The sequence below is a fragment of the Pogoniulus pusillus genome, chromosome Z, assembly GCF_015220805.1.
Source record: "Pogoniulus pusillus isolate bPogPus1 chromosome Z, bPogPus1.pri, whole genome shotgun sequence".
In the NCBI taxonomy this organism is placed as follows: domain Eukaryota; kingdom Metazoa; phylum Chordata; class Aves; order Piciformes; family Lybiidae; genus Pogoniulus; species Pogoniulus pusillus.
In genome coordinates this window covers 46,955,148-46,981,731 of record NC_087309.1, presented here as the reverse complement: position 1 = coordinate 46,981,731, position 26,584 = coordinate 46,955,148, and the positions used below count along the sequence as shown (strand labels likewise).

The 26,584-nt window shown below is 37.3% G+C and overlaps 2 protein-coding genes across 6 annotated transcripts in view; one reads left to right on the top strand and one right to left on the bottom strand.

The window, feature by feature from the left end:
* Nucleotides 1-27: 27 nt before the first annotated feature.
* SGTB (small glutamine rich tetratricopeptide repeat co-chaperone beta) lies at nt 28-25,140 on the top strand. Its single transcript, XM_064140188.1, has 11 exons — nt 28-174; nt 1,437-1,557; nt 6,440-6,543; nt 7,322-7,391; nt 11,307-11,406; nt 14,838-14,942; nt 17,753-17,891; nt 17,979-18,041; nt 20,077-20,114; nt 20,338-20,421; nt 21,806-25,140. The coding sequence occupies exons 2-11, from the start codon at nt 1,458-1,460 to the stop codon at nt 21,915-21,917; spliced, it is 915 nt and encodes a 304-aa protein (XP_063996258.1). The 5' UTR covers nt 28-174; nt 1,437-1,457; the 3' UTR covers nt 21,918-25,140.
* The window catches only part of TRAPPC13 (trafficking protein particle complex subunit 13), a 36,533-nt gene continuing 33,432 nt past the window's right edge, over nt 23,484-26,584 (bottom strand). For all 5 annotated transcript variants that reach the window (XM_064140184.1, XM_064140183.1, XM_064140186.1 and 2 more), the window contains one exon: nt 23,484-26,532. In XM_064140184.1, coding sequence (XP_063996254.1) covers nt 26,437-26,532 — 96 coding nt within the window. In that variant the 3' untranslated portion in view covers nt 23,484-26,436. The remainder of the gene's footprint in view (nt 26,533-26,584) is intronic.

Genomic DNA, 26,584 nt, shown 5'->3' with positions numbered 1-26,584 from the left:
GCGCAGCCAACTCACGCGCCTCCCCTCCGCCTCTTCCCTCCTACAGCACGCGCGCGCCCGCCCGGCGGCCCGCCCTCGCGCTCGTTGTTGCTCTCGCCCCGCGGCGGAGGCGGCGCTGACGGGGACGGCGTTGCCGGGGACGGCGTTGCCGCGGCGCTCGTTGCATCTCGCACGGTAAGGGCGATGCCCCGTCTCTCTGGCGGGGACAGCTCTGTGGGGGCGGGGCGGGTGCGCGACGCCTCCCTGGAGACCCCCGTACGCGGAGCGCAGGGTGGTGGGACAGATCCGACCTCGTCCGGGCGTTCGGTGAGCCTGAGGCGGCCAGGGGAGCTGAGCGGTGTGGACAGCCCTTGCGATGCCGAGGGGCGCCCGCGGGCAGCTGGGCGACCTGCTTGTACTGGGCGACCTGTCCTGCAGGCCTGAGCGAGCGCCCCGGGCCTGCCGCGCCACTATTACGCTGCCGGCGCTGTAGCGGGGGACAGCGATTGCTGCCCGCGGCTGTGGCAGTGCCGTGGGGGCGCGCCTCAGCCGGCAGGACCCCGTGCTGCCTGGCCGGTGGGGCGTGTCGGCCGCCTAGGAGCGCGACACCGCGGCGGCCGCTTCTTCGGCCCTTCTGTGCGGGGTGTCCGAATAAGACGGGCGCCGCCGTCATGCACCCCTGTCAGTCGCCACTTCGGCGAGGAGCCGCCTCTCCCTCATCCCCTCGGGCGTGGGTTTGCCTGCACATTGGATGGCTCAGGGGTTGTAGAGAGAAAAAAATGTGGGGAGGGTTGGCCTTGATCTTGCCGTTCATTTAACATTCTTCCTTAACCACTTTCCCCTGGCGACTGGCTAAGGTTGTGCGTTTTTACATCAAAATGATTTAAGGGAAAAATAACTTGGAAAGTTGAGACTGAAATTTTCCTCAAAGTTACATAACTCCCAGCGGATGCTGAATGCAAATCGGACTGAGCCAGTATTGGTACTAATCAGAAGTGTGCACTGAGGTCACAGTGTTCCATTTTTTTGACCAAAGTGAATGTAAAACGTTCAGTGCCGTGTGAGATAATAGAATACCTTTTATTGAAGTGTGTTTCTTTGCTTCATTATATTTATCAGTGTATCTTTTTAATTGATGTTGACTTCAGCATGTGCTTCTGCTTCCATGTGCATATGTCTTAGAAATAAAATCCAAACTATTAAGATAAAATACTAAATCACTGTAGCCTCAGTTAACTCTCCCGCAGGAATGAATCTGAGGAAATCTGCGCTTTTGCTGACAGTTAAACTAGATGATCGTAGGAGTTCTTAATCCATAAAATTTAACCACTTAAGGCATCACTTTTTTGGAAGGATAAGTTTTTGTTTATTGTGTGTACCTCTTACTGATGTCAGTGGGAGGCTTGAAAACTCTGGGAATTATTTTTTCTGAAATTAGTGATCCTGTTCTTTGACAGGAGAATCTCATCCATTTCAAAATGTCATCAGTCAAGCATCTGGTTTATGCAGTCATCCATTTCTTGAGAGAGCAGAGTCAGATGGATACTTTCACTCCAGATGAGCAAGAAAGTTTGGAAGGTACGATATATGTATGTATTTGTATGTTTGTGTGTATATATATGCATAATAACCTACCAAGGTGATAAATTGCTTGATATATATTGTCATAGAAAATAATTGTAGTGACCTAAGTGCAACTAATTCACTGCAATGAGAGAGTGATTTGCCATTGGAATGAGCTGCCCAGGGAGATAGTAGAGTCACTGTCCCTGGAGGCGTTCAAGAAAAGACTAGATGGAGCACTTAGTGCAGTGGTGTAGTTGATTGGATAGGGCTGGTTGATAGGTTGGACTGGATGATCTTGGAAGTCTCTTCCAACCTGGTCTATTCTATTCTATTCTGTTCTAACTACCACTAGATATTTTCATTAATAAAATAATGATCTTAATGTTTCTGAGATTATTAATTTTAAAACATCTCTCATTTAAAAACTGATCCAAAGTTACAAATGCATACTTTAATTTTGAGCAACAGATACTATAAAACACATCTAATTCAGCAGCTATATAATACAGTCTATGGTAATGATTTGTGTGTGTATCACTCAGATTTTTGCCTAATGATTCCTTTTTTCTTTACTTTTACGTTGCTTTTTGGTTTTTCTTCCTGCATTTTACATCTGACAGTAGCTGTGCTGGCCATGAAGGAAATAAAAAAAAATTACATGTATTTGTTCTGGTGTATGGGAAGAAGCACCTCTTTCATTCTTGTAAGAATTTTGTGTGCCTCATGAGGGAAAGCTAAAAGATCCTAAGAATATGGAAAATAAAATAAATTTTTTTCCCCTTTATCCCTTTTTCTCTCTCCTCTCCTTTCTCCCTCCTCTCTTTTTTTTAACAGTACTACAGACATTTTTTTAAAAAAATTTTCATTATGATATAGTTTCTGTTATATGTCCAAGTCCATTCATCTGTAGACATAGCTACAGAGTGATGGACTTCTGTGTATTCCCTATGTTGAGAGACACATCTTAAGTCTTTGTAACTTCATAGTATGTGTCTTTTTGCTTCATAGTGCTCTTATTCCTTTTCCCTCATTCCTGGAGACTTCATGGCAGGTCATGTCACAATGTGGAATTAAGCAAGAGAAGGACAAGAAGTCTTAATTCTGCAATGACCTTTTCACAGCATTCCCTTAAAATAAACTCTGTACCGTTCAAGGCAGTCTTCAGTTGTATCATTCAAGCAGAGGAGAAATTCAAAGCTGAGAGGGGGAAATCTAGAACCAGCAGTACAATAAACAACATTGAAGCAGATAATCACTGAATTACCTGAAATCTGAGAGAGCTGAAGAGTGCATTTTCTTGATTTGCAAAGCAAGTCCTGGTTCTCAGAACCTTAAACTTAGAAAGGTAGACATGGAGTGTGCTTCCTTCCAACGTCTCTTAGCATTAGAGTGCAGCTGTTCACTAATGTAAACAAGAGAGCAACACTCTAATCATAATATTCAGAAGATACTCCCAGAGGAATAAAAGCCAAAAGGTTTAAGTTTACATCAAAATCTTGGAGCATTTTGTACATCCGAAAAATGGTAATCAGCTCTGAATTTAACCTCTGTCTGGTCGCATTGATGTTCAGCTGATGGAAATTTTTGGAAATCACTTAATGAGAGGAAAAGAGTATTTCTTTTGTTTTTACAATAATACTAATACATATTGAGTTATGACTGAAAATCTACCTGATGACATGGCTTAGAGCAGCCTTAGCCAGTGTCTGTATAAAAGATTAAATTCTAAAATACTGTTTTCTGAACAAAAAACATTATAAAACCTCAGTTTTGCTTAAATGCTGATGTAACATTTACCATTTTAATACAGATACAGAATCCTAATTTTAGAGCAGTACCCTGCCAAAAGTGTGGTACCATATGCTGTGTGCTAGAGGATAGGAGGCTGGCATTCTGAATGATTGACTCATTTTAGTTGTTCAGAGTCTCTTTAGTGTATGTGGAGCAGCAACAGTCCAATCCCCACCCATTAAAGCATTTCTGGCAGCGGGGGTTGGACTTGATAATCTCTGGAGATCCCTTCCAACTTCCAATATTATGTGATTCTGTCTTTTAATGTTAGGTGCAGACAACAGGGATGAAAAAAAATAACTAATGTTTTACACTGATACCTTGTGTTTGGTAAATTATTTAGTTCTATTTTCTACAAAACAACAAAAAGAACTATAAAAATAGAAGTCTAGCATATATTCAAACTCCATTTATATTGATATTTTGCACATTTGAATTTTATATAGTGATGTCAGTTATAGTGTAAATTTTCTCTAGGAATTTTGTATGGTGAATAAAAATGCTTTATTTTGAAAAAGCAGAGTAAGTGGAAAATAGACCAGAGAAATATACAGCTTTACTACCTAGAATGTAGAGCAGTGATGGAAATCTCTGCTTATTAATGCTCAGATGTGGTGTATGAACTAGAAATTGTTTAAATAACAATTACTTCTCTTTCCTGTTTAGAGTTTCTTTTTTTTCCTTCTTGTTTATATTTACAACTATATACAAATTAAAAGTAATACAGAACTCCAAATTCTCTCCCAGACAGACTGCCCAGAAGAGGCTCAAGGCTACCTGCTCTTCCTCCCTCTTCCTTCCCAGACAGACAAACAAAACAATCAGCAAAGCTTTCCTTGTTATCTGTCAACCGAGGTTAGAGGAAAGTGAAAAGCAGCTGCATCCCGGAACAGAGTGGGACAAATTATTTATTTTTTTGCTTTTTATACCTTTCAGCAAACCAATGAATTATACACTTCATCATATAGACTTCATCATTATTTTATTTTTACAACCAGTGATCTGATTTCTCTCATTAAAATATGCCAATTAGCCTCAAACCATCACAGGCAGTGTTTTCAAACCAGTGGAATACCCTGCTTAAGGCAAGGGATGCATGTGATATTTGAGGTGGGGAAGGTTATATCTAAGATGAAGAGGAATACTAAGTAGTGGAGTGGCCTCAGCAGCTCAGTCAATATTAATTTTTCAGTGATCAACATCTTAAATGTCTGCTAGGATGCCTTGCTGTTGCTTGCAACTTTTGCTGTGACAGTAAAAAATCTAGGGGCTATGAGGCACTTGGGATGCTGAGCTGGGCTCTAGCATAATCTAAGTGGACCTGTTTCCAGGTCTCTGTGTGCGCCCCAGACATTCATAAGGGAAGCAGGTATCTCCTGTGGTTTGCAAGGTGGTCACTACAAGCTTCTGCAGCTGCTTAAGCCTCAAAGTGTTTGATGATGGACATAATAGAACTGATAATTTTGGCCTTTAAGATTAGCAATGAGAAAAATCTTAGATTAATATCTATTGTAGTGAAGCAAGTCTTTTCCAGTTTGCTCATGATACTGGTCTTGTGGCACTTGACAGTGCTTCAGTTTCCTAATGGGATAGTGAGAGGTTAGCAGTCTAGTCTCAAGGGATAATCCTCAGACAAAAAAGTCTTCACTCCTTTGTCTTTACTGGCAGCAGATTTTTATGTCGTGTTAAAACAAGGTAGTTCACTGATCATATTACAATTTAATACATTTTCTGATTTGGAAATGTTTCTCTTTTGGTATGTTTATTTTTACACAGGATTCCATTGTTGGCTTGCTTGTTAACCAGTGGTTATTTTTCTAATGTATGGATCCCATAAGAGCTCCTAATACTGTTGTATCTGTGATAGATTGTAAGAAGTATACATTCCATCTTTTAATTGAAGGAGAAATGAAAAAAGGGAGTTCACTGTAAGACCTAATTATTTCATGGAAATTCTAACTAGTAATAATATTCATTTTTAATAATGTAGTAAGATTTAGTAATAATTATTCATTTTTAATAATGTAATAATATTCTATCTTAATAATGTAGTAATAAATAGTAATAATACTAATTTTGTAATTACGTTGCTTAAGCATGATTTGCACTGCTCCACTTTGCAAAAATCTCCTGTATGACAGAGAGTCAGAACAGGACTGTCATACAGGACTCATAGAATTGTCAGGATTGGAAGAGACCTTTGTAATCATCAAGTCCAAACATTCACCTAGAACTCACAATCCCACAACTACTGCTAAACCATTACCACTGAACTCTGTCTCTAAGCATTACATTCATGCATCTTTTAAATACCTCTAGGATGGTGATTCCATCACCTCCCTGGGCAACCTGTTCCAATGCTAGCATCATGGACTTAATGCCTTGTGAGAGTTGTTTTTTAAATGTATGCAAAACTACAAATGAGGTCAGGTATTCAGGAAAGAGAGTGCCTTAAATGAAGATAACTTTGAGGGGAAAATTGGTAAGTAGCAAGTGGCTTCTCAGTAAGTCATATAAGGGAAAATGAATATGTAATTCCACTGTATTTATCATAGGTGTGGCAGTAAGTACTATTAGTACATAATTCGGATTTCGGTGTAATCAGTGCTTACTTTATGAAAATTAAGCTGCATTTATTCTTCTCAATAAGGATGAGATATTTTTTTCCAACTATTATTCCACACAAATACATGGCAGTTTGCATTGAGGTGTGTGATATGTGCATAGTTGTATTATGAGTCATGCTTTTGCTAAATCCTCATATGTTTATGTGATTTTTATTTTGCTTTTTTGTGGGCTGTTTTATTGTTTTGTAATTTGTGTTTTTTAAAAGACAGTGCATGATTGAAATAATTTCATTAATTTATTGTTTAATTTGTTTAATAATAATACCCAAACTATGTATGGATTCCATACAGATTATACTATTTTTCAGCAGATTAATTCTATGGGGATCAGGTAGCCTCTCTTTGTTTTATACTATATTCTGGAGAGCTGCTTTTACTAGCTGAGTCAAGAAGTGAATCACAGTTTTATAATTATGATTAGTGAAGTTACACTTCTATTGATAATCTGGTGAATTTCTTGTTTGTTTTTTTTTAAGTTGCAATTCAGTGTTTGGAGACTGTGTTTAAGATTAACCTGGATGATACTCATCTTGCACCTCCCCAGCATTTGATAGAAATGTTCACAAATTCTTTTCACAAGGTAATAATTTCACTGAGATTGTAGAGTTACTCTGCCAATGTATGCTAAGATGTCATGTTGTATATACAACCTTAAAAGTGCTGTATAGGTCAAAACAATGTGGAAACTTAATGAAAATAAGTAAAAAGTGGCATTTAATTAAAATAGCAGAATTAGAATCTTTTGGGGCAGTGGGAGGAATTAATTTCAGCTCAACAAGGACAATTCCTCATAGAAAATTACTAAATAGTGGATGTCTCATTTTCACTTGATAAATTTTATCCTTCAGTTAAGCATTTTGCAATTCCCAGAGATAAATGTCTTTTAAATGCTTGAGGTCGTTTGTAGTTTGCTGATGTTTCTTACTCCTTTCTGGAAATAATTTCATTCTTCAATTTTAAAAGCACCTCCATGAACACTAATCTTAAAATGGAACTTCAAAAATGTGTATTAATAATATCTGTTATCTGAGATCCCCACTACAGGAAGCATAGGAACCAACAGTATGGCAAATAGGAGAGTCAGAAGTAGGAAAACCAAGACTGTGGTAAAGACTTAGCAGTTGTCTTCCCCTTGATCACCTTAAAATGTATGGTGAGCCATAAGGAATTTTCAGTAGTAGAAGGCAAGCTCTCTTTCCCTCCTAGGCATCCTTTAGTGACATTTAGTTCTATCCTACTTTCTGTGCACAACATTAAAACTGGTTGCTTGTTGATGCAATGCTGCCCAGGATGTAAGTATTTAATAAAATCAGGGTTTATGTTTTAATGAAAAAACTATTTTGTTTGTTTATATACAGAACAACATGCTGCCTCTCTCTGATGCTTTACCAGAGGATGCTGAAAAGGCAGACCAGCTGAAGGATGAAGGTTTGTAATAAACACAGGAATAAGTATCTTATGCTTTCGTTATTTTGTTATAACAAACATGGTTATCATGGATAGTGTTGCACACAAAGGCTTGAAGCTTATGTTGTTTGCAGATTGTTTTGTTGGAAAAGGACTAAGTGGCTTGCACCATCTAGAATTTAGGAATTTAGAATTAAGAGTTACAGTCTATTCTCTCCTTTGCTCAGGGAGTACCGTAATACTTTCTAAGGCATAGCATGTGAAGTCCTGGGCAGCATTCTTGAGTAGCAGAAACTTCAAAGAATAGACAGTTATTGTTCAGTATATTGTAGATTTCTCTGTCCATGGAATTGCTATACAAGATACTACTATATATTGAAAAGGTTATGTCAAGGATTTTTTGCTTGCTGAATATTATAACAGTTAAAAAGCTGACCGACCTGAAGCCAACAGAAAAAGCCTTACAAATTTAATAGGGTTAGTATTTCACATATGTGAAATTATTAGAATCATAGAATCAGTCAGGGTTGGAATGGACCACAAAGATCATCTAGTTCCAAACCCCCTGCCAAGGGCAGGAACACCCTGCCTTAGATCAAGCTGGCCAGAGCCTCATCCAGCCTGGCCTTAAACACCTCCAGGGATGAGGCCTCAAACACCTCCCTGGGCAGGTCTTGCCACTCTCATGGTGAAGAACTTCCTCCTCACGGCCAGTCTGAACCTACCCATCTCCGGCTTTGCTCCATTCCCCGGAGTCCTATCACTCCCTGATAGCCTAAAAAATCTCTATTGAATGAAATTGCAGAAAAGTCAATAGTTTTATTTTTCCTTGATAAATGTTATTGATGTTAGGTGTGGAAAAGCAGCTGCACTGTAGAAGTCTTCACTAGTGCTACTGAAGAATGAATCCATTTTTTCCCCTTGAAAAGACGAGGGAGGGGGGGAAAGGCCTGTAGCACTCATAACTATTATGAATCAGGTGTATTGATACTTTGTATTTTTAATGATCTGTTGGATTTACAGGTATTTGAGTTTTGTAGAAAAAAAATCAGACTAATGATGTTGAAAAAGCTTCAGAGGTTTTGAGAATAAATTCCATGTCTGTCTTATCTTAGAACTATTCATATGTAGTCATGAATGCAGTCCATTCAGGCTCTGAAAGTGTGTTTTCCTAATTGTTCATGTAACTCATTAGGTCATTAATTCAAAGAATGAGAACTCAAACATTTATTGGGGATAATACCCCACCCACCACAACATCGCATGTGAAAATTAGCTTGTAAGTTGTAACATATCTGCTGTGCATGCTGGCTTGTCAGTTTACTGTCTGTTACAGCCAGCTCATGGAAAGTAGAATAGACAATGCCTATTTTAAGTCTGTGATTCTGTCTTGTCATCTGTCAGCCCACAGGGGTTTTTGAAATAAACTGAGTAAATGAAATGAATGTGTGTTATGTGTTAGTCTTTTTTGTGGTGGTGTTAGAACAGTGCCATGTCACTACTGAAGAAAACGAAATCATCTAGTCTTAGGCCAAAGTGTCAGCTAGCAGAGGCATTAGTAAGCAGTTTGGATCTGCTTGAATTGCCTCTGGTTCATTTCCTCTAACAAAACTTCCTGACACATTTTCTAATGCTGCTTTGTCATATTAATCCTCATTTTCATATGTGTATTATCCATTAACACTATCATGCATATATGCTGCTCTGAGTTAGACAAATTAGATAATTTAGGGAAGTCCATTTGACCCCTAAGATATCTTCTATAATACTGTAATTCTTAGCACTTTAATTTCTTCATTTCTATCTGTCTATCCATAGCAATGGAATATTTTGCTGATCTGTATGGCACTTCTACTCTCAAACCAGTCCTAGTACCTGTAGAAATCAGCTAAGGAATGGCAAAGCAGAATCAGATAGATGAGTTGTCTATCTTGGTCATTTTGAAACCAGGAAGTGGTAAACCCTCCAACTTAGTAAATAGCTGAATTTGTGTGTCTATCCTTGTATGTCACTTGACACTTTGACTTAGTGTAAACTATGTAAGAGCACAAATTGTGAGCAGTTTTGTATAGTGTAACAACAGCTTGATCCTAAAAAAATCTGGGCATTACCACAGTTTAGATTCTAACAGTAGGTACATAGATTATAGAGGACACACGTTTGAAAGTGTAACTGTTTGTGGGAGCTTTTTGTCTTAAGAATTTTTCTCTGGCAATAAAATAAGTATTACAGTTGCTTTTCCTTTTGTCCTGGATTGCTTAATCTCAGCAGAAATAGTAGGCCCAGCTCTTATTTTCTGTTTTCCTTTATTCAGTTTTGAGCTGGGTAGAGGGCAAGAAAGGTACCCACTGATATTAGCTCCCTGTACCACAGGTCATCCGTAGTTCAGAGCAGTATCAGTTATTTCAGCTTTGATAGTCATTGATGGTAGTTTTGTTTGAAAGAAACGTTACCCACTGCAGTGTCATGAAGTGCAAGTAACTTGCAAGTATTTTATCTGACAACAGGACTTAGTGTACAGACCTTAGATCAAAGGAAAGACTTAGTATTTGGTGAGCCAGAAGAAATGGGACAGATATGAATACATTCTGTATGTATGTTGAGGGCATGCATGCAATCACAGTTTCAGTTTGCCTTCTCACTGTCAGGGATTGATGACTATAATTACGGCCCAGTAATATCATTATTGGAAGACGTGATTTTGTACTACCTTGATGATAGTCAGGTGCTTAAATCTATTTGATTATTAAGCTTTCTGAGTTCACAGATAAATGCAAGTATTGCAGTTAGCTCAGGAGCCTAATCCTGCTTGCTCCACAGATTTTTGCTTTGCGTTAGAGACAAAATGTTGCACTGACTGAACATTTCCAGCCTTTGCTTGTGCCGTTACTTACATCTGTAGCAACCTGTTGATTTATCCCCTCTCCTGATTATTTTGGGAAACAATTGTAATATTCTGCTATAGTACAAGGAAGTCAGTGGAAGTCTAATTGTCATGACATCTCTGTGGCTCTTCTGGGAGGTCGAGGCTTCTGTAGAATCTGTCAAGCCAAAGATCTGTAGTTGCAGGACAAGGAACAGCCTTAAACTTGGGCACTCTAAACTAGCACTTTTTCTCCTCTGTTGCCAGGAAAGAAAAAATGTGCTGAGATCACCCTTTGTTGATGAGGAAAGAATGTGTGTGAATCTTTTGTTGAAGACTTTACTCCAGAATTTTCTTTCCATAGGGAAGTTAAATTTGTCTTTTTTTTTTTTTCACTTGACTTGAAATATTTATGAAACGTACTTCATTACTGAACAGAATTTTTGAGATTTTTAGTGACAAATGTTAACTCTGGATTTTTTTAGATTGCCTGTGCTATACATACTTCTCATGAACTTAACTCATTAATTATGTGGCATCACAGAAGTGAGGCTTATGTGCTTAGTTTTGATTTTCTTTGATTTTCCATGTTATAAAGATAGTTACAAGTTACTGGGATGCTTAAGAAAATTAGATGGAAAAGTAATTAACATACAACCTATTGTATTATGAGACTTGCACAGAGAGTTAAGACTGATGTATCTACTAGGGTGGAACTCTAATTAAAATAGTACTTCTCAACAAAGTGATTTTTTTAACAATAGAAATTAGCTGGAAAGCGTAAAATAGCAACCTGAGAAGGGGAAGGTTTGTGCTGGATTACAATGGACATAATCTATTTTACAGATATAGTAGGTATTTTTATTTGCATTATTCCATGGCAATTCAATTTTGAAGAGGTTGCCTCACAGCTTCACAGTTTGCATGAGGTTGGAAGGTGCCCTCAAAGTCATCTTCTCCAGTGGTATAGTCATAAATATCTTACACAGATGCTCTAATGATACTACTTTGTTTCTTTCGTACATAACACTGTATCTTTTAATTACTTAAGGGCTTTTTAAATTTCTTTTCAGGTAACAATCACATGAAAGAAGAAAACTATGGTGCTGCAGTGGATTGTTATACTAGGGCTATAGAACTAGATCCCAACAATGCAGTCTATTACTGCAACAGGTAAAATGAAAATAATACAAACCTTTCATTCCCAAACTTCATTAACATTATTTTATAGATAAATTGTGATATAGCTTAAAACAACCTGAGGCTAGAAAACCCTATTATTCAGAAATGTGTCATGTTAACTTTTGTAAAAGGTCTAAAGTGAAAGTGAGCTCCTTCTGCATATCTGTATCAGTCAAATGTGTAATACGGGCTCTAAAATTACATGTAGTAATTGAGACCAGGTTTTTGTGCATTAGGCTGTCTATATTAAATCATAACATAGGCTGCGATTCCCAGACTGTTGAGGGTAGTAAGAGTTTTTTTTCAGTTCTGTTGAGTTGGGTTGGGTTTTTTTGTCCAGTTTGGGTTTGGTTGTTTTTTTTTGTTCATTTTGGTTGGTTGATGTTTGGTGGGTTTTGTGTTCTAGCAACCCACCTGCCACCTCATATCTCTCCTAATGTTGATTTTTTTTAGGAAAAAATAGTACAAATGTGGGTATACCATTTTGGAGATTTCAAGCTTTGTATACTCAACATTTGTATGCATGACCTGTTGAAAAGTAACAAGGCTGTCTTTATAGTTTCAAAATTAATAAGGCTGTCTTTGTAGTTTCATTGTATAATCTATTCTTCACCATAATGAAGTCATAGTGTTGTGGGAGCAGATGAAGTCAGGAAGGGCATGTTAACCTAGCATCAAAAGTATGCTCTTTCTGTATACTGCCTGGAAGACCAGCATAAGAGCAAAGGCCATATAGTCTGTGAGCCCCATTGGAACTAACCTGCTTCAAGAGTCACTCTGCTGTACACGCTACAGTGATTGCTTTACCAGAAGGACATATTAAATATTGTCACTCTGGCCTTGTGGCACTGTGTCCACTGAAGTTTTTCTATTTTTGGAGCTGTGCTTCCATTACTACAGTTTACTTTGTGACAAATACAAGAGAAAATTGTTTTGCAGCAAGCATAAAGAGAAAGGAAATGCAGAGTTTACTAATCTATACATCTTTAAGTTGGCAGTGTAAATTTTTTCTTTTCCTTGATAAATCCGATCACATAAGTGATTTTTTGTATAAAACAGAAATACAAGATCAGGTTCAAAAGCCTCCCCAAAACACTGAAATTTTCCTCTGTAGAATGCATTTAAATATCAAATCTGTAATTGGCAAGAGCAGAAATGCTTTGCTCTCTGTGTTATATCACATGCCACATTTGCAAGGACCAAAGTGAATCTTGATATCAGTAAACACAGTATGGGGTTATTTATGAGAAGACAGGAATTGCTTGGAGTTTGGTGGATGATGCAGTATTTGAATAAATACAGGCCCTATTCTTGCTTTTCTTAAGATAGTTTGGGAACAATGTAAATGGATTTTTTAATGATACTGCTTTGAAAGAAAGAGAGAGTTCACGGAATTACAGAATGTCAAGGGCTGGAAGAGACCTCGAAATATCGTCTAGTCCAACCCCCCTGCCAGAAGAATTACTGGGACTGGAATAGACCTCTGAGGTTAAGTCCAGCCTATGATCTAACACCACCACATCAACTAGACCATGTAACTAAGTGCCACATCCAATCTTTCCTTAAACATCTTCAGGGATGGTGACTCCACCACCTCCCTGGGCAGTCTATTCCAGTGTCTAATTACCCCTTCTGTGAAGAAGTGCTTCCTAACATTCAATTTAAACCTCCCCTGGCACAGCCTCAGGCCACGTCCTCTCGTCACAAGCTGCCTGGGAGATGAGCCTGACCCCACCTTAATACAGCTTTCCTTCAAATAGTTGTAGAGTATGTAAGGTCCCCCTGAATCTCCTTTTCTTGAGGCTGAACAACTCCACCTCCCTCAGCCTCTCCTCGTAAGACTTTCCCTCCACTCCCTTCACGAGTCTCGTCACTCTCCTCTGGCCATATAAATTATCTATAAACATGGAAAAAACTTTTTCTGTCCAAACATATGAAGGACTATGTATTGTCCCTAGCTTTTCTCCATACATCACTGGCATCTGTGACACTGTCAAGCAGCCTGAATGTTTAAAATATGTTAAGTAGTCCCACTCAGAAGAGATCTAATCAGGATAAAAACCCATGCAATTTGGAGGTTATTGCAAGAGAAAGGATTGAATGTAGTGGTTATTGTATGAATTGCTAGAATGCACCTAGCATTCCTGATAAAAAAATAATGTTGTATGCAGTGAAAGGTTTGATTTTTACTATAGTTTTTTTAATCAAGGAAGAGCAAGGAGTAGTTTGAGACCTGTCACTAATCTGTTTCAGTGTCCTTTTTAATTTGGGCAAGTCTTTAGTCTTACCGTATGAATGCTCTCAACACTCAGTATTTCTCTGATATAGAGATGCAATTGCAGTTTAGTAATTGAGAGATTAGGGAGGAATATTATCCTATTTACATGAAAGTAAGAGTTGCCTGATAAAAAAAATGGGAAGGAAAAAAAATCACAGCATTTCTTTGAACATCAGTAAAACTATGCTTACTGCTATAAAACACCGACTGTATGAAACACTGTGATGGTTTGGGTGTTACCTGCTCCCCCACACACTTTGAAAAAAATCACCTAGACTAGGCTCAGCAGCTCTGGAAATTGAATGAAGCTTTGTATTTACAGCTTAGCATAATATACAAGCAGATATTTACAGTATATACAGAACTATACAAGTTAAAAAGGTAATGCTGAAACACAACACCCCTCCCAGAAACCTGAGTCCCCAGGAGGGGCTCTCAACCACCCTTCCACCTTCCTCCCACCCCTCTATCTTACCCAAGACTTTGCCTTATGCTCAAAGTAGTTTGGAGGGTCGGCCGGGGGGGGTTAGGAAGCAGATGGATTAGTCACACAAATGGCAGGTTAGGTTAGAGAGAAGTTCAGCCCAGAGAGACTCAGAGAGTGACTCTATTATCTATGTTTGTGTTCTTGTTCTTACACATCTCAGCAAACCTATGAGTGAAGTAGACATCGCCATTGTTTCCTTTTCACAGCCTGTGAACTAATTCTTCTCACCAAAACATTCTAGCTAAGCTCAAACTAGCACAAACACTTCTGCTTAAACAGTTGTTATAACTACTACCTGAGAGATTCACTTCCTGTAATAAGCTTCTGATGTGTTTTGTGCAGTCACTGCTAGATCTAAACTAGTTCATTAGAATTATTATCCTTTGTGTCTTCAACGATAAGTGCATGTTTTCCAAAGCCTACTCTAGCAATTCACTTAAGCGCACATACCTAGTTCAGAACATTAATTGAGCAGATCTGAGGCATTGCCTCTAAGAAGTGAAATTCATTAAAATTAAATAGTCTAAAGTTACCTGTGGACATAGGAATAGCTAAGCTTGTTTTTTTTTCTTTTATTGTTTGTTGTTATTTGGGATTTTTTAATTGTTTGGGGTTTTTTTTGACAGAGCTCTCCCTTCCCTCTCATCTTCCTTTTAGGGCTGCTGCTCAAAGTAAGCTCAACAACTACAATGAAGCAATAAAAGATTGTGAGAGAGCCATAGCAATAGATCCAAAGTACAGCAAAGCGTATGGGAGAATGGGGTAAGCTAATACAAATCTGAGTAAACACTGTAAACTGAAATGTAAATCACTGCAGACTTTCTGAATTAAGTAGAGGTAGGTTGTTTTATTTAGCAGACATTCTTGTTACGAAGATGACCCTATCAGGTTGTCAGCTTTTAGTTTGATACGTTTGGTTGACATCGGCACATTCGTATCAGATTTCTTCAGTTTGTAATATTTTTTCTTTCAGTTTATCAACTATGAAAACTGAGTTTATAAAGTCATTAAGTTTTTCTTTCTGTTTGCTGCCTAGTCCTGAGTAATCAAAATTCTGCAGTTGGAACAGGGAACTTGTTAATGATCGTGAACCTGTTAATTATTTCTAGTGGGATGCTGTTAGTGAATGGAATCCTAAAAATACTGGGGCATCGTACAATCAGGAATAGAGGCTTATTTTTTCTGTTCAGCAGGTCTTTGGAAGCAGATATTTAGCCAGGCTATGCTTTGTCCTTTTGATAGTTTTCTCAGTCATGTCTGAGAGATTAACAGTGTGGCCTCTTTAGACAGTGGGTAAGTACTGCCAAAAAAATACCACGAATGTTCTGAATGGGACATCTACTTAAGGGCAGTTCTTGTAGCTTTACATATTCGGTAAGCAAACCTGTTGTGGGTGTAGGCTGAATGCTGCATGAACCTTTTGACATTTCACATCTGTGATAGTAGATTAAAAAATGTGTAGAATTATTTGTTGGGTCAGCTGTCACAAAATGGCCCACCTCTATGTTATTAAAATCTATTTTGCAGTACAGAGTGGCCAATTGCAAATTGCCTGTTGCTAAACTGTGTTGGTGTGTGTTAAATTCTGAATCATGTTTTTGGTTCAGAATTGTCTGTGATAGTGCATTTTTGCCTAGAACAAAACAGGGGGCATCAAAACAAACCACCTTTCTACAATACAGTTTATTTTATTAATACAAATGCAGCCAGACTGGCTTGTGAGAGTATTAATTCACTTTGAAATTTCAGGGACTGTTGAACTGGTTTTGTCCTATTTAACTCTCTTCAGATTGTTTCTTCATATTAAACAGCTTGAGATCCTCCCATTTCAGCAAGACAGAGGGAAGCCATAGGCTGATGTAATTGGAAAGTGGAGGGTATTCTAGAGGTTTGGGTGTAAGTCCAGTGTGCTTTTAAGTGGGATCATTATTGAGCAATCAAGCTTCTGGTTTCTGGACTGTCTGGTTCTTTTGATAGAGGATGCATTTTTTGCTACAAGCCATTGTTTAACTCAGCAGATTGATATAATACATTTAGTGTGGGCTGACCAAGGAAACAGTGCTTGTTTAGTAAAAACCAGAAAACCAAGTGCAGAAAATACCTTTTAACAATACATTCTCGTGAGAAAGCTGTTTTCTGACTGCATTATGTAGGCATATCAGTTTTTCTCAGGATTTGACAGAAACTTCATGTGTTACAGAAGGATGCAAAAGTGACACAGAAAGACACAGAGATGGAAGCCATGTAGATAGAGAGTTGAAATGATGCTTGCAGGGTGACCCTGAAAGAGCACGTCTGGGTAGAAAGTTTGAGCAAGCAAAGTGTCGTCTGCTGCTCTGACTTGCTCTGAATTCCGATCAGATTTTTACATACTTTCCTCGTAAAAAGAAAACCATGACTGCCTCACAGAAATACCAGGCTGCATTTCTGGTCAAAAACTGCTTTGGCAATTTAATAGGCCAGAAACTAAAATATTTTGTATGAGAGTAACACAACATTAAGAAAGAAAACATTAATACTGTGTGATTTCTTCCAGAAGTATTACTGGAAACTCCTGGGTTTTCAGCCTGTTACTGAGTTCATCTTCACTGAGCGCAATGATTATCAGTGATGTGTCTAACACATTGAGCTCTCTTGCCTGAGATAGAAGTGTAAGGTCTGTTGGTGAGCACTAGTACAGGTTTATCAGCCCAAGCTGTGTAGCTTAGCACATACCAACAAAGGACTGGAGTACTAAATAGCTGAATATTGATCACACAGATGTTTTGCAAAATATGGAAAAGATCAGTTTATTTTTGTGATCACTATAAATTGAAAATACTGAAACCAGCATTGGAATTGCAACCAGCTAAGTCTTCTGGAGTAGCTCAAAGAAAGATTATGTTTTAAATGTCGTAACTAATCAAATTTGAAAACAATACTCTTTTCAAACATAATAGATTTGTTCTGTGCTGTCCTAACCTACTGGAGAAGAATCTTTTTTAAACATGAAGCAGAATTCTCTGATAAAAGGTTTTCTTACAGCATCCTGGAGATGTATTATTCTGTGTAAGCCATTTGTCAAGGTCTTGAAGATCCAAAAAGAGAACCTTGCACTGATCCTAAGACAAAAATCTATTATGTTGAAACTTCTGGTTCCAGTATTTGGTTTCCTGAAGCTGCAGAACTCATATATATCCTTGCTCTACTTACCTGTGTGCCCTTTTGAATAATCTCTTCAGTCAAAAAGACTGGAGGAGACACAGGAACTCCTGAGCTTATGCAAAAAGTCATGGATGGTTGGTTCAGCTTGTGCACTCAACTACAGACTAAATCACTTGATGATGCCTAAGAGTTTTTAATGAAACTTGCATATATTTGGAGCAGGACTTATGCAAGATGAGTCCCTGAGAGATGATCTCTTCTGCAAAAACAAGTGCTTACACTAAGCAGGAGTAAAACAAAACTTGCTTTAACTTAGTGCTGAAGCTAAAAATCCATTGTAAGATACTGTTTTACTTAGAGCAGAAAATGTATCTTTATCTTTCGATGGTCATTTATATTCTACCCAGGATTTCTTTATTTCACATTAGGTTGGCTCTGACCTCAGTGAATAAATACGAAGAAGCAGTAACCAGTTACCAAAAAGCACTGGATCTTGATCCAGAGAATGACTCTTATAAGTCAAATTTGAAAATAGCAGAACAGAAACTAAGAGACATGTCCAGTCCTGTAAGTTAGCTCTGTATCTATTTATTTGCAATAGTTTTAACTGGGATTTTATTGGTAAACTTACCTTCAATTGCATTTTGTTTATAGACTGGAACTGGACTGAGTTTTGACATGGCAAGCTTGATAAACAATCCTGCCTTCATTAGTATGGTGAGTAAATGTCAAGAAGCTTCACATTGTGTTTTTAAAACTGAAGTTTTGAGAACAACTCTTGTTTTAATAACACGTGCTTATTATAATGGCAGTGGTTTTATTATACCGAATTTAAACTCTTCTTGGTCATTTTGCACTCTAAACAAGTGAAGCATAAAACTCCTGTAATGCCTGGCTTATATACAGGTGATTGTCTTACCAATAATAAGGTGCCTACATCAGCTATACATTTTTTGTAGATGGTATTACAGTAAAACACTTGTCAGCAGCATGGTGAATTTTTTTTTATTCTTCACATAGCACTCAACAACAAATACAAAGAAATAACACCTTAAATGAATAGCAGTTGGTTCAGATGTAATCTACTCAAGACTGAAGTAATTCTTCTTAGGCAGAACTCCCTAAGAGACTTATCTGTTCTTAATTCTTCCAAATTATCCCCAACATCATTAAGCTTGCAATCCTTCATAAGATATCAAACAATTAATATAAATAACATATAGTGCATTCCTTTACTTCCAGTACAGTGGCAAATTATGGTTTTGTCCCTCAGTTTTTCTCCATGTGTGGCTTTCTTAGCTAAATGGTATTGATTAACTTTCAGAGATCGAATTTGGTGGGAAAAAATGGCAAAAAGTACTTAATACCTTTGAGAACTCAGTTTTAACCTTACAGCCTCTGGTAGTTTCGTAAGGACAGGACATTTCAACAAGGGCTTCTGTGTGGAAATGCATGGCATGCAAGGTATATCAATACATCTTGTCTGATAGTATGGTCCAAATAATAGAGGCAGGCTGGTAGGCAAGGAATTGAGTTCCTTCTCCAGTGGCACTAGCAATTGAATAGCACTAGAACTGCGTGTACTGCTTCACTGGCCATGTGACTGCTTCTGTTTAGTGACAAAGATCTACTCTTCAATGTGGAGCTAACTATGGTCAAAGGATTTTTTTGCATTATTTCCAGAAGATGCCTGGTGAAGTGGAGAGAACACAGGGCATTCAAGTGAGGAACAGATAATTATTTTCCTGTGGTGTAGTTTTTTGTTTTCTTTTCAAGGTAAAAAATCAGTTACTGTCTGATCTTGAGAAAGTGGCTTCTAGCCTCCATTTTGGGCCCCTAACCTGAATCAGATTTGTTACTGATGGAAGAGAGAAAAAAAAAACCCCTCCTGTATTACCCATAGAATTGGCTGGAATTTGGCATTTTAGATCAAATTGTAGACTAGAGAAACCACTTGTTTGATTTTGAAATAGATATGTGACCAATTAAATTAGTATCTTATATACCTGGGTTTTGTAGTACCTTTACTAAATCAGTGAACAGCAGATCCTGCATTGTGCCTATTGGATTTGTAGTCATACAGACACTGCTTTCTGCAGGAACTGTTACTAACTTTTTTTTTTATAAACACAGTATATTTTTTGAGGTATCCTATGAATGGGAGATGTAAATAACCTCATGCCTGCTAGCAAGCAAGAAGTTACACAATTACCACAAAGGCATATTAGTACAAAACCATGACACAAAGTCAGTCTATACTTGTTTATTTTGCAATATTTTATGGCCATCATAACAATAGTTTATACCCAGTAGCAGTAATAGTTGCACAATTCATTTATCTAGGCTGTGAGTCAATAAAATGCAGACATTTCTCCAAAAGAAAAAACCACAATAGAAAACTTCTGTCCTTGTAAGCCTTTTTTTGTTTGTTGTTGTTGTTCTGTTTCCAAAGTTTTCCTGGTACTGGGTTATTATATTTATTATCTTGTCATATTTTTAATGTCTGAATCTGTAATCACTGTATTTTACCAACTTGTAATTAATTGTTTCAGCTTTGCATCCTTAAAATGTGTTCCTCTAATGATTCTTCTCACTGGTGACCATATATTTCTATGCACAGAAATTAATTTTGTAATACAACGTACAATAGAGCATGTAAGAGGTTTTGTTTGTTGGCTTTTTTCCACATTTTCCTCACTGATATTCAAATACTAACTGTGTTACAATTTCAGCTATCTATTTTCTATTCTAGGCAGCAAGCTTAATGCAGAATCCTCAAGTTCAACAACTGTAAGTGTTTAAATGGAGAACTATTATAACAAATGTTCTCTGGAGACTTGAATTAATGAGAGATGGTGGATAGCCTTGTATTGCTGAAAATGTACTTTTACTTTTGATTACTGTAAATAGAACTACTGCAGCTTATTTCCTTCAAGCAACTAAAAAAAAACCCTACTGCTTACTGTAAGGGTCTTTGCATACCCCAATGCCAACACTGTACTAACTGTTCCAGGATGTCGGGGATGATGTCAAATGCCATTGGTGGCCCTGCTGCGGGTGTTGGTGGCCTGTCAGATCTGTCCAGCCTGATCCACGCGTAAGTAGGAACTGAATAATTTTAACTGTTTTATTTGTAGAAGTATCCTTGTGCAACAGCTATTTAAAAGGGGTAGTATCAAGCCAATTAGCCTGGCCTCACTGTATGCCTATTATTAAAATCAGAACTGGAAGATGTAATTTCCACTGTCTTGTTTGTTTGCTTTGTGCATTTCCATCTATTGGAATGACAGAACTCTGTGCTCAGTTTTCACATTCTGTTTCTTATATACTGCTGTACTTCCAAACTCTGTTGATTAAGTTACTACCTGATACCCCAGTGACTAGTTAGAAAAGCTGCAGATTTCCTTAACACAAGCTGCAACTAGTTCTGCTCTGGCATTATTCCATTTAGACTAGGAAGGCTGCAAGGAACTCAATATAATGAGGAGTAGCTATTACAAAAACCAGGACCCAAATCTTTTAGAGTATTAAAATGGGAATGGAACTGGAAGAGTCTGCACAGAAACAGACCATTTCTGTATAGGGTAAGACTCATGGAAGGCATACAATTTCATCATTCCGGCCTGTTTCAATCTGTTAAGTCTTGTCACTTCAGGACAAAAGTAACTTATAATTCACATCACAGATAGGAACATGCCCAAGCAAAAGCTGCCTAAAAAGACAAACAAACATGTGCTACACCTATATCTATGAACATGGTGACATTCCTTCAACCTGCACTGTGATTTAAAGAAGTCTTGACATTTTGCTACTCGTGCAAAACATGAAAGTTACAAAGAAGCCATGCCAGGCTATTACTGAAGTAGTATGTTTTACTTACCTGTTTTTTTTCTAGTAATCTAGTGTTGTCCTTGTCTTTCGCATGTAATTAATCTCACTTATCAATTTAATTCTTAAGCTACAATTGTTACAGAGATGGATCTGTCACTACCTCAGTCATACTAGACATAAAGGTGTAACTGAATTCTTGCTTCTATTAATGACATTGCTCACAAGTACAAACTGTCAGCCACACACTGTGTTTCTGGAAAAACTAATACAAGGTTGTATTTCAACTATGAGAGTAGTTATGTTAAACAATAAAACACATCCTCTTAGACAAAAAAAGGACCAAACCACTGAATTACTAAATGTTAGTTTTACCAAATAAGGTAATACTTTTCCCTCCATATTACAAAGTAGAAATAGTAGTTGTAAAGAATAAAAATTAAGATCTAATGATAGTTCTGCTTAAACTAGATAAATTTGTAATACCACAAATATCTTCATTAAGAATATAAAGCAAATTACCCTTAGTCTTAATTTTCATATAATTCATCTTTCCATTATATTAGTATATCCTGTATTCTTTTAAATGCTGCTTGTCTTCCTTTTTTTTCTTTTCCCCATGACTTAATTTACTTCAAAACTGTTCAATACAGGGGGCAGCAGTTTGCACAACAGATACAGCAGCAGAATCCTGAGCTCATAGAGCAACTGAGAAATCATGTCCGGAGCAGATCTTTCAGTGGCAGCACTGAAGAACATTCTTGACTTAAAGGAGGCATGTGAATTGGAATGGTACATAACCCCCAAATGCATACCATAGTTAGTAGCAAAAGCACCATTGTAACTCTTCTGCTTGAATAGAAGACAGAAAATTCTTTGTGTGTGTTTGCAAACAAGAATAAATCTGTTAAACAGATCTATTGCACATAACTTGAAACATACTGTTTATGTAAAGCTACTCCTCTAAAAATTAATACACTAAATAGTTGGTGTATTAAAATCCCTAAGTACTAGTAATTTTCTGTATCTGCATTAGATTGATCTCCAGGGCTGTTGTGTGGGGATATATTTTATAGTGCTCTGATATTTCATAACAGCTTAATTCTGAAATCTTAGTGTAAAAGGCATTTTATTCTTACTGTGAAAATCATTATGGCTGTACTACTCCTTGACAAGTACTGAAACAGTAGGCCCATCTGATGTGCCCCTTTCAATGACTCCAAGTCAGTACTGGCATACAGACTGTACTTGCAAGTGCTTGAAAAGTCTGATTCTGAATGCTGTGGAGGGACCATCATGAAATATTTTTCAACTTCATTGGGCCAGGAGGGAGAGAGATGATTTCATATTAAGTACCACCACAAATGGTAGAGAAAGAAGACACTAATCCTGAATAGGATAATACACAGAAACCAAACAGAACTTTTGATTATTAAAGAAGTTTTAGGCTTTTCTACTGCTATGTATACCCTCAATTCATGAGGTAGCCCTGGAGGTCAGCATTATGTCACTTTTCCTAGGCATGGCAAACTGTATTACATTCTGTATGTATGCAGTATTTAATAGAAGCTTACAATTCTTAACTGTAATAAGCTAAAACTGATCCTGTGGCTGTACAACTAAGTAGTACTGAAAAACTGTCCAAAAAATACCTTTCTTAGAAAGCAGGATTCTTTTTCTATTCTTGTATGTTAAATCATTGGCTTGAACAATGAATGATTTTTTTCCCAAGTTTCATTACACATACCTGTTTTAAATCATGGTTATATGACCAAGGTAATTATTTTTCCACTATAGTACTTACGTTCCTGCCCTGGCTATTCTTGCTAAGTTACATCTTACTCTTTTAGAGACCACTGTATTATTGTTAGCTTCTTTTATGCTGCTTACTGTTCACACAACTCTCTGGTGCAAGATATACTTTTTTTTTACTCCAGGGAGGTTCTCAACATTCCCACCCCTCTCTTTGTATATCAGAATTCATACGAGGAGCCTGCATTGATTCCTAAGTCAAAGTAATCACTTCTGACCAGTTAGGCTGAAGAAGGTATGTGGAAGAGTAGCAGTAGACTCCTCTCAGTGGACAAAAACATAGAACGCCCAGACCTCAGACATATTTGATTCATCTTGTGGTCAAAAGCGGCACGAAATGTAAAATTTGTGTTTAAGTCACAAATGCCAGTTGTACATCTATTATATGAGTCCTCCCCTGCTAAAACAGGGAAATTGCAACTGATCAAGGACAAATTAAAAGGATTAGAGAAAAAAAAATAGGAAATCCATATTACAATCTCTTGAATAAAGAGCTAGAGATTAATAGAACAATCCAAAGACATTTCATACTTTATTCAATTCCTATGTACAGCACTTAAATGCTTTTGAAAATCTATATATTAATTTTGTGTAGCTGTCTCTTTGAGGCTGTAGAGTGTAGAGATACTCTTTACATTAAAATGCATTTCCAAGCAGCAACTTCTGACTTAACACCTGATGACAAAGAATAAAACTCCTAACAGGATCCTTTTTCAGAGGTAGTTCAGATCCTGAATATAATCAACTGAAGGAAACTGCTGGTTAAGTTCAGTTACATTTTACAGGACAAGATACCATTTACAACAAATATCAATGGAGGCTGTAGGTGGGCTACAACTACTGCACAAACATTTCTCAGAATAGCATGTTGTGTCAGGAAAGAAGCATTGCTCTTAGCCTATCTCCTGTTGAACTTCACAGCTCCTTTTAGTAATTTGTTCTGTGTGTTCAACTGCTCAAAGTGAGTTTTACAAGAACAAATAAATCCAGAGTGGACTGGACAGCAATGCAGTATCTCTCACACTCATCTTTCTACCTTAAGACAGAAAGAATGTCAAGAACCTCTTGAAAGTTCCCTAAGAACTACAAAATGTGCTAAGACTGGCTGTAGAAGTTGTACTTGACCTACAGCTTATTGGATTTGTAGGAGAGTTATTCCCAGGTTTAAAGAGAGTTAAGCATTGGTTAGTTAATCTGAAAACTACTCTTGAAAGTATTAGAGTGGTAACTTCCATTTAGCACACTACAATATTGTCATTTAGGTTTTACTCCAATACAGATAATATGTAACCAGAGTATTAAAACATTGATGGCATTAGCTAATTACGGGCTATATAGTTACATAGCTATTAGCTAACTGTGTGCTACATAGGAATGTGCTTCAACTGGCACAATACTTGTAAACAATCTTTGTTTCTTGTGTGTTAACAGAAAGGGCTTTATAGCCTAAATGAAAACAGCAAAACCAATAACAGGAGCTCTCATTAACATGCTTTGCCATTGAAACTGGGAACAGAAGGTTCATTTATGCTAGAGACTATTTTGCCTTGAATAGGTTAGATTGTTTCACGGTCATGCAGTATGTCTAAATCACAGGGTGGGGAAGGAATCTTTTCCTGTGTAATAACTGCACTTTATTTTGCACGAAAATTTTTCATCCTGCTAGATCACGTGGTAAACCACAGTCCCCAGAAACACTGTTTCAAGGTCAGTTGCAATTTATCATTCAACTCAGAAAATGTGCACTTAACACTAAACTGGATTTATATCATTACTATTCTATCAGCATATAAGTGTAATAATTATTAGAGAAGAAAAGGTTTTGTACTCAAATTGTAAACTGTAATATGCTTGCATGGAAGTATACTCTTGTAACTATGCCTGATCATAATGACATCTAATGAAATATTCAGCTTAGAAATTGTTTCAGTTACAGTTTTGGTTTTGTAACAAGTAGAGAGTAAAAATCACTCATGCATACTGAGAAAGCACTGGCTCTGCAGTTTTGGATTCATGCACTGTTCCAAGGGCTACAGAAAGTCATACTGGTAAAATGCAACTTGCCTACCATTTCTGTACCTCTCCCACCTCTTATCACCATGTGATTATGTCTTGTTCAACTTGTGTCAGTTTAAGTTGAAAATAGATTATAAATAAAGTTATTTACATTTTTTGACTGGATAGTTGTGGGTTTATTGTTCACTGTTCATGCATCTAGAGTAACAGGTGAATTGCATTCTTTAAATGCAATAGCTATATTGGTGTGTCTGAATTTTATTAGATGTGCAGGAAATAGTTTGAGTTTTTCCCAGTATGGACTCATTCCCTCAATTTAGTAAGTTGATCCTAAATTCATCCAATATTTCAGGATCTAATTCTGAATCTTTGGTACAATATTTTCAAAACTAAGGTTGCCAAGTGCCACTGTGGTAGCTGAGAAACATGACAAGTCACTGAATAAAATCTTTAACACAAACTAAACTAGTTAGAGAGCCAGTCCAATTTCTGTATTAAATGGCTACCTTTAGGTGACTTAGAAATTTCAGCCAAAAATATTTCCATCTTTTGTCACAATAAAGTTAGGGGAAAGTACATTTCAGTGTTTAACAAAGTCCTGAATTCCCTTCCCGCATTTATTCCTTGGAAAATCCGAACTAGGGCAGCCATTAGGATTTTTATCCTCATCTTCCTAAAAACATAATTTGCACTGCCTTAGTTTAACAATAAAAAAAAGTATTCTGAGTTCTGGTATTTTATTTTTCAGTTTCCTACTGGTTGGGAAGTAACATGCTTGTTCACAGCATGCCCTGTATTGCTGGGTCAGATTTGCTGTATTGCTTCTTTCTAAAGACTAGGCCACAACCAGAACATGTATTTGGCTGATGCTCCCCTTCCTACCTGCCAATGTCTCAACAGTGGCAGATGCACTTTCTTGTCCAATTCCCGTATCACACTGTATAGTTCTTTTGGCTGCTCATATACCACATAAATACACAGCCACACCAGGTATTCTGAGACATTTTTTAGGGGGTTGGATTACAGGAACTTGTCTGTAAAAGATCAGTTCCTTCAAACTGTGGCAGTTTTGTCAAAACCCACAGTTTTTAAACTGATTAAATATTTGAAAAATAACAAAAAAATAGTGCAAAGCTGCTACAATTTCCTAACAATCTCAGCCCCTTGCCCCAAGGTAATGTTAATGCCATGTAATTTGCTAGAGCTACACTTTATTTAAAAGCTTTACTTTCAGGAAATAACATGTATGCATCTTTTAGAAGAGATTTTAAAACAGTAAAAAAAATACTCAGAGAAATTAAATAAGCATAATTATGTTTTCAACTATATAGGGGGGTGGGTTTTGTTTTTACAGATTTTCATGTGATCTGGGTGCCAAAACATCATGAAATTGGTCCTAAATAAAAAAGATAAAAACACAGCAGAAATACAGAAGGTTTTTTTTACTTCAGCTTTGTTAGACTTCTGCAGAAACTACACAGACTTGTGCAATATCATCGTATTCATACGTTCTCTTCAAAAATGTGTCTGTAAGTCTTAAGCCAGAGACACTCTAAAAAGGGAAAACAAATTTTACAGGAGTTAGTAGAAATACTGACTAAGCT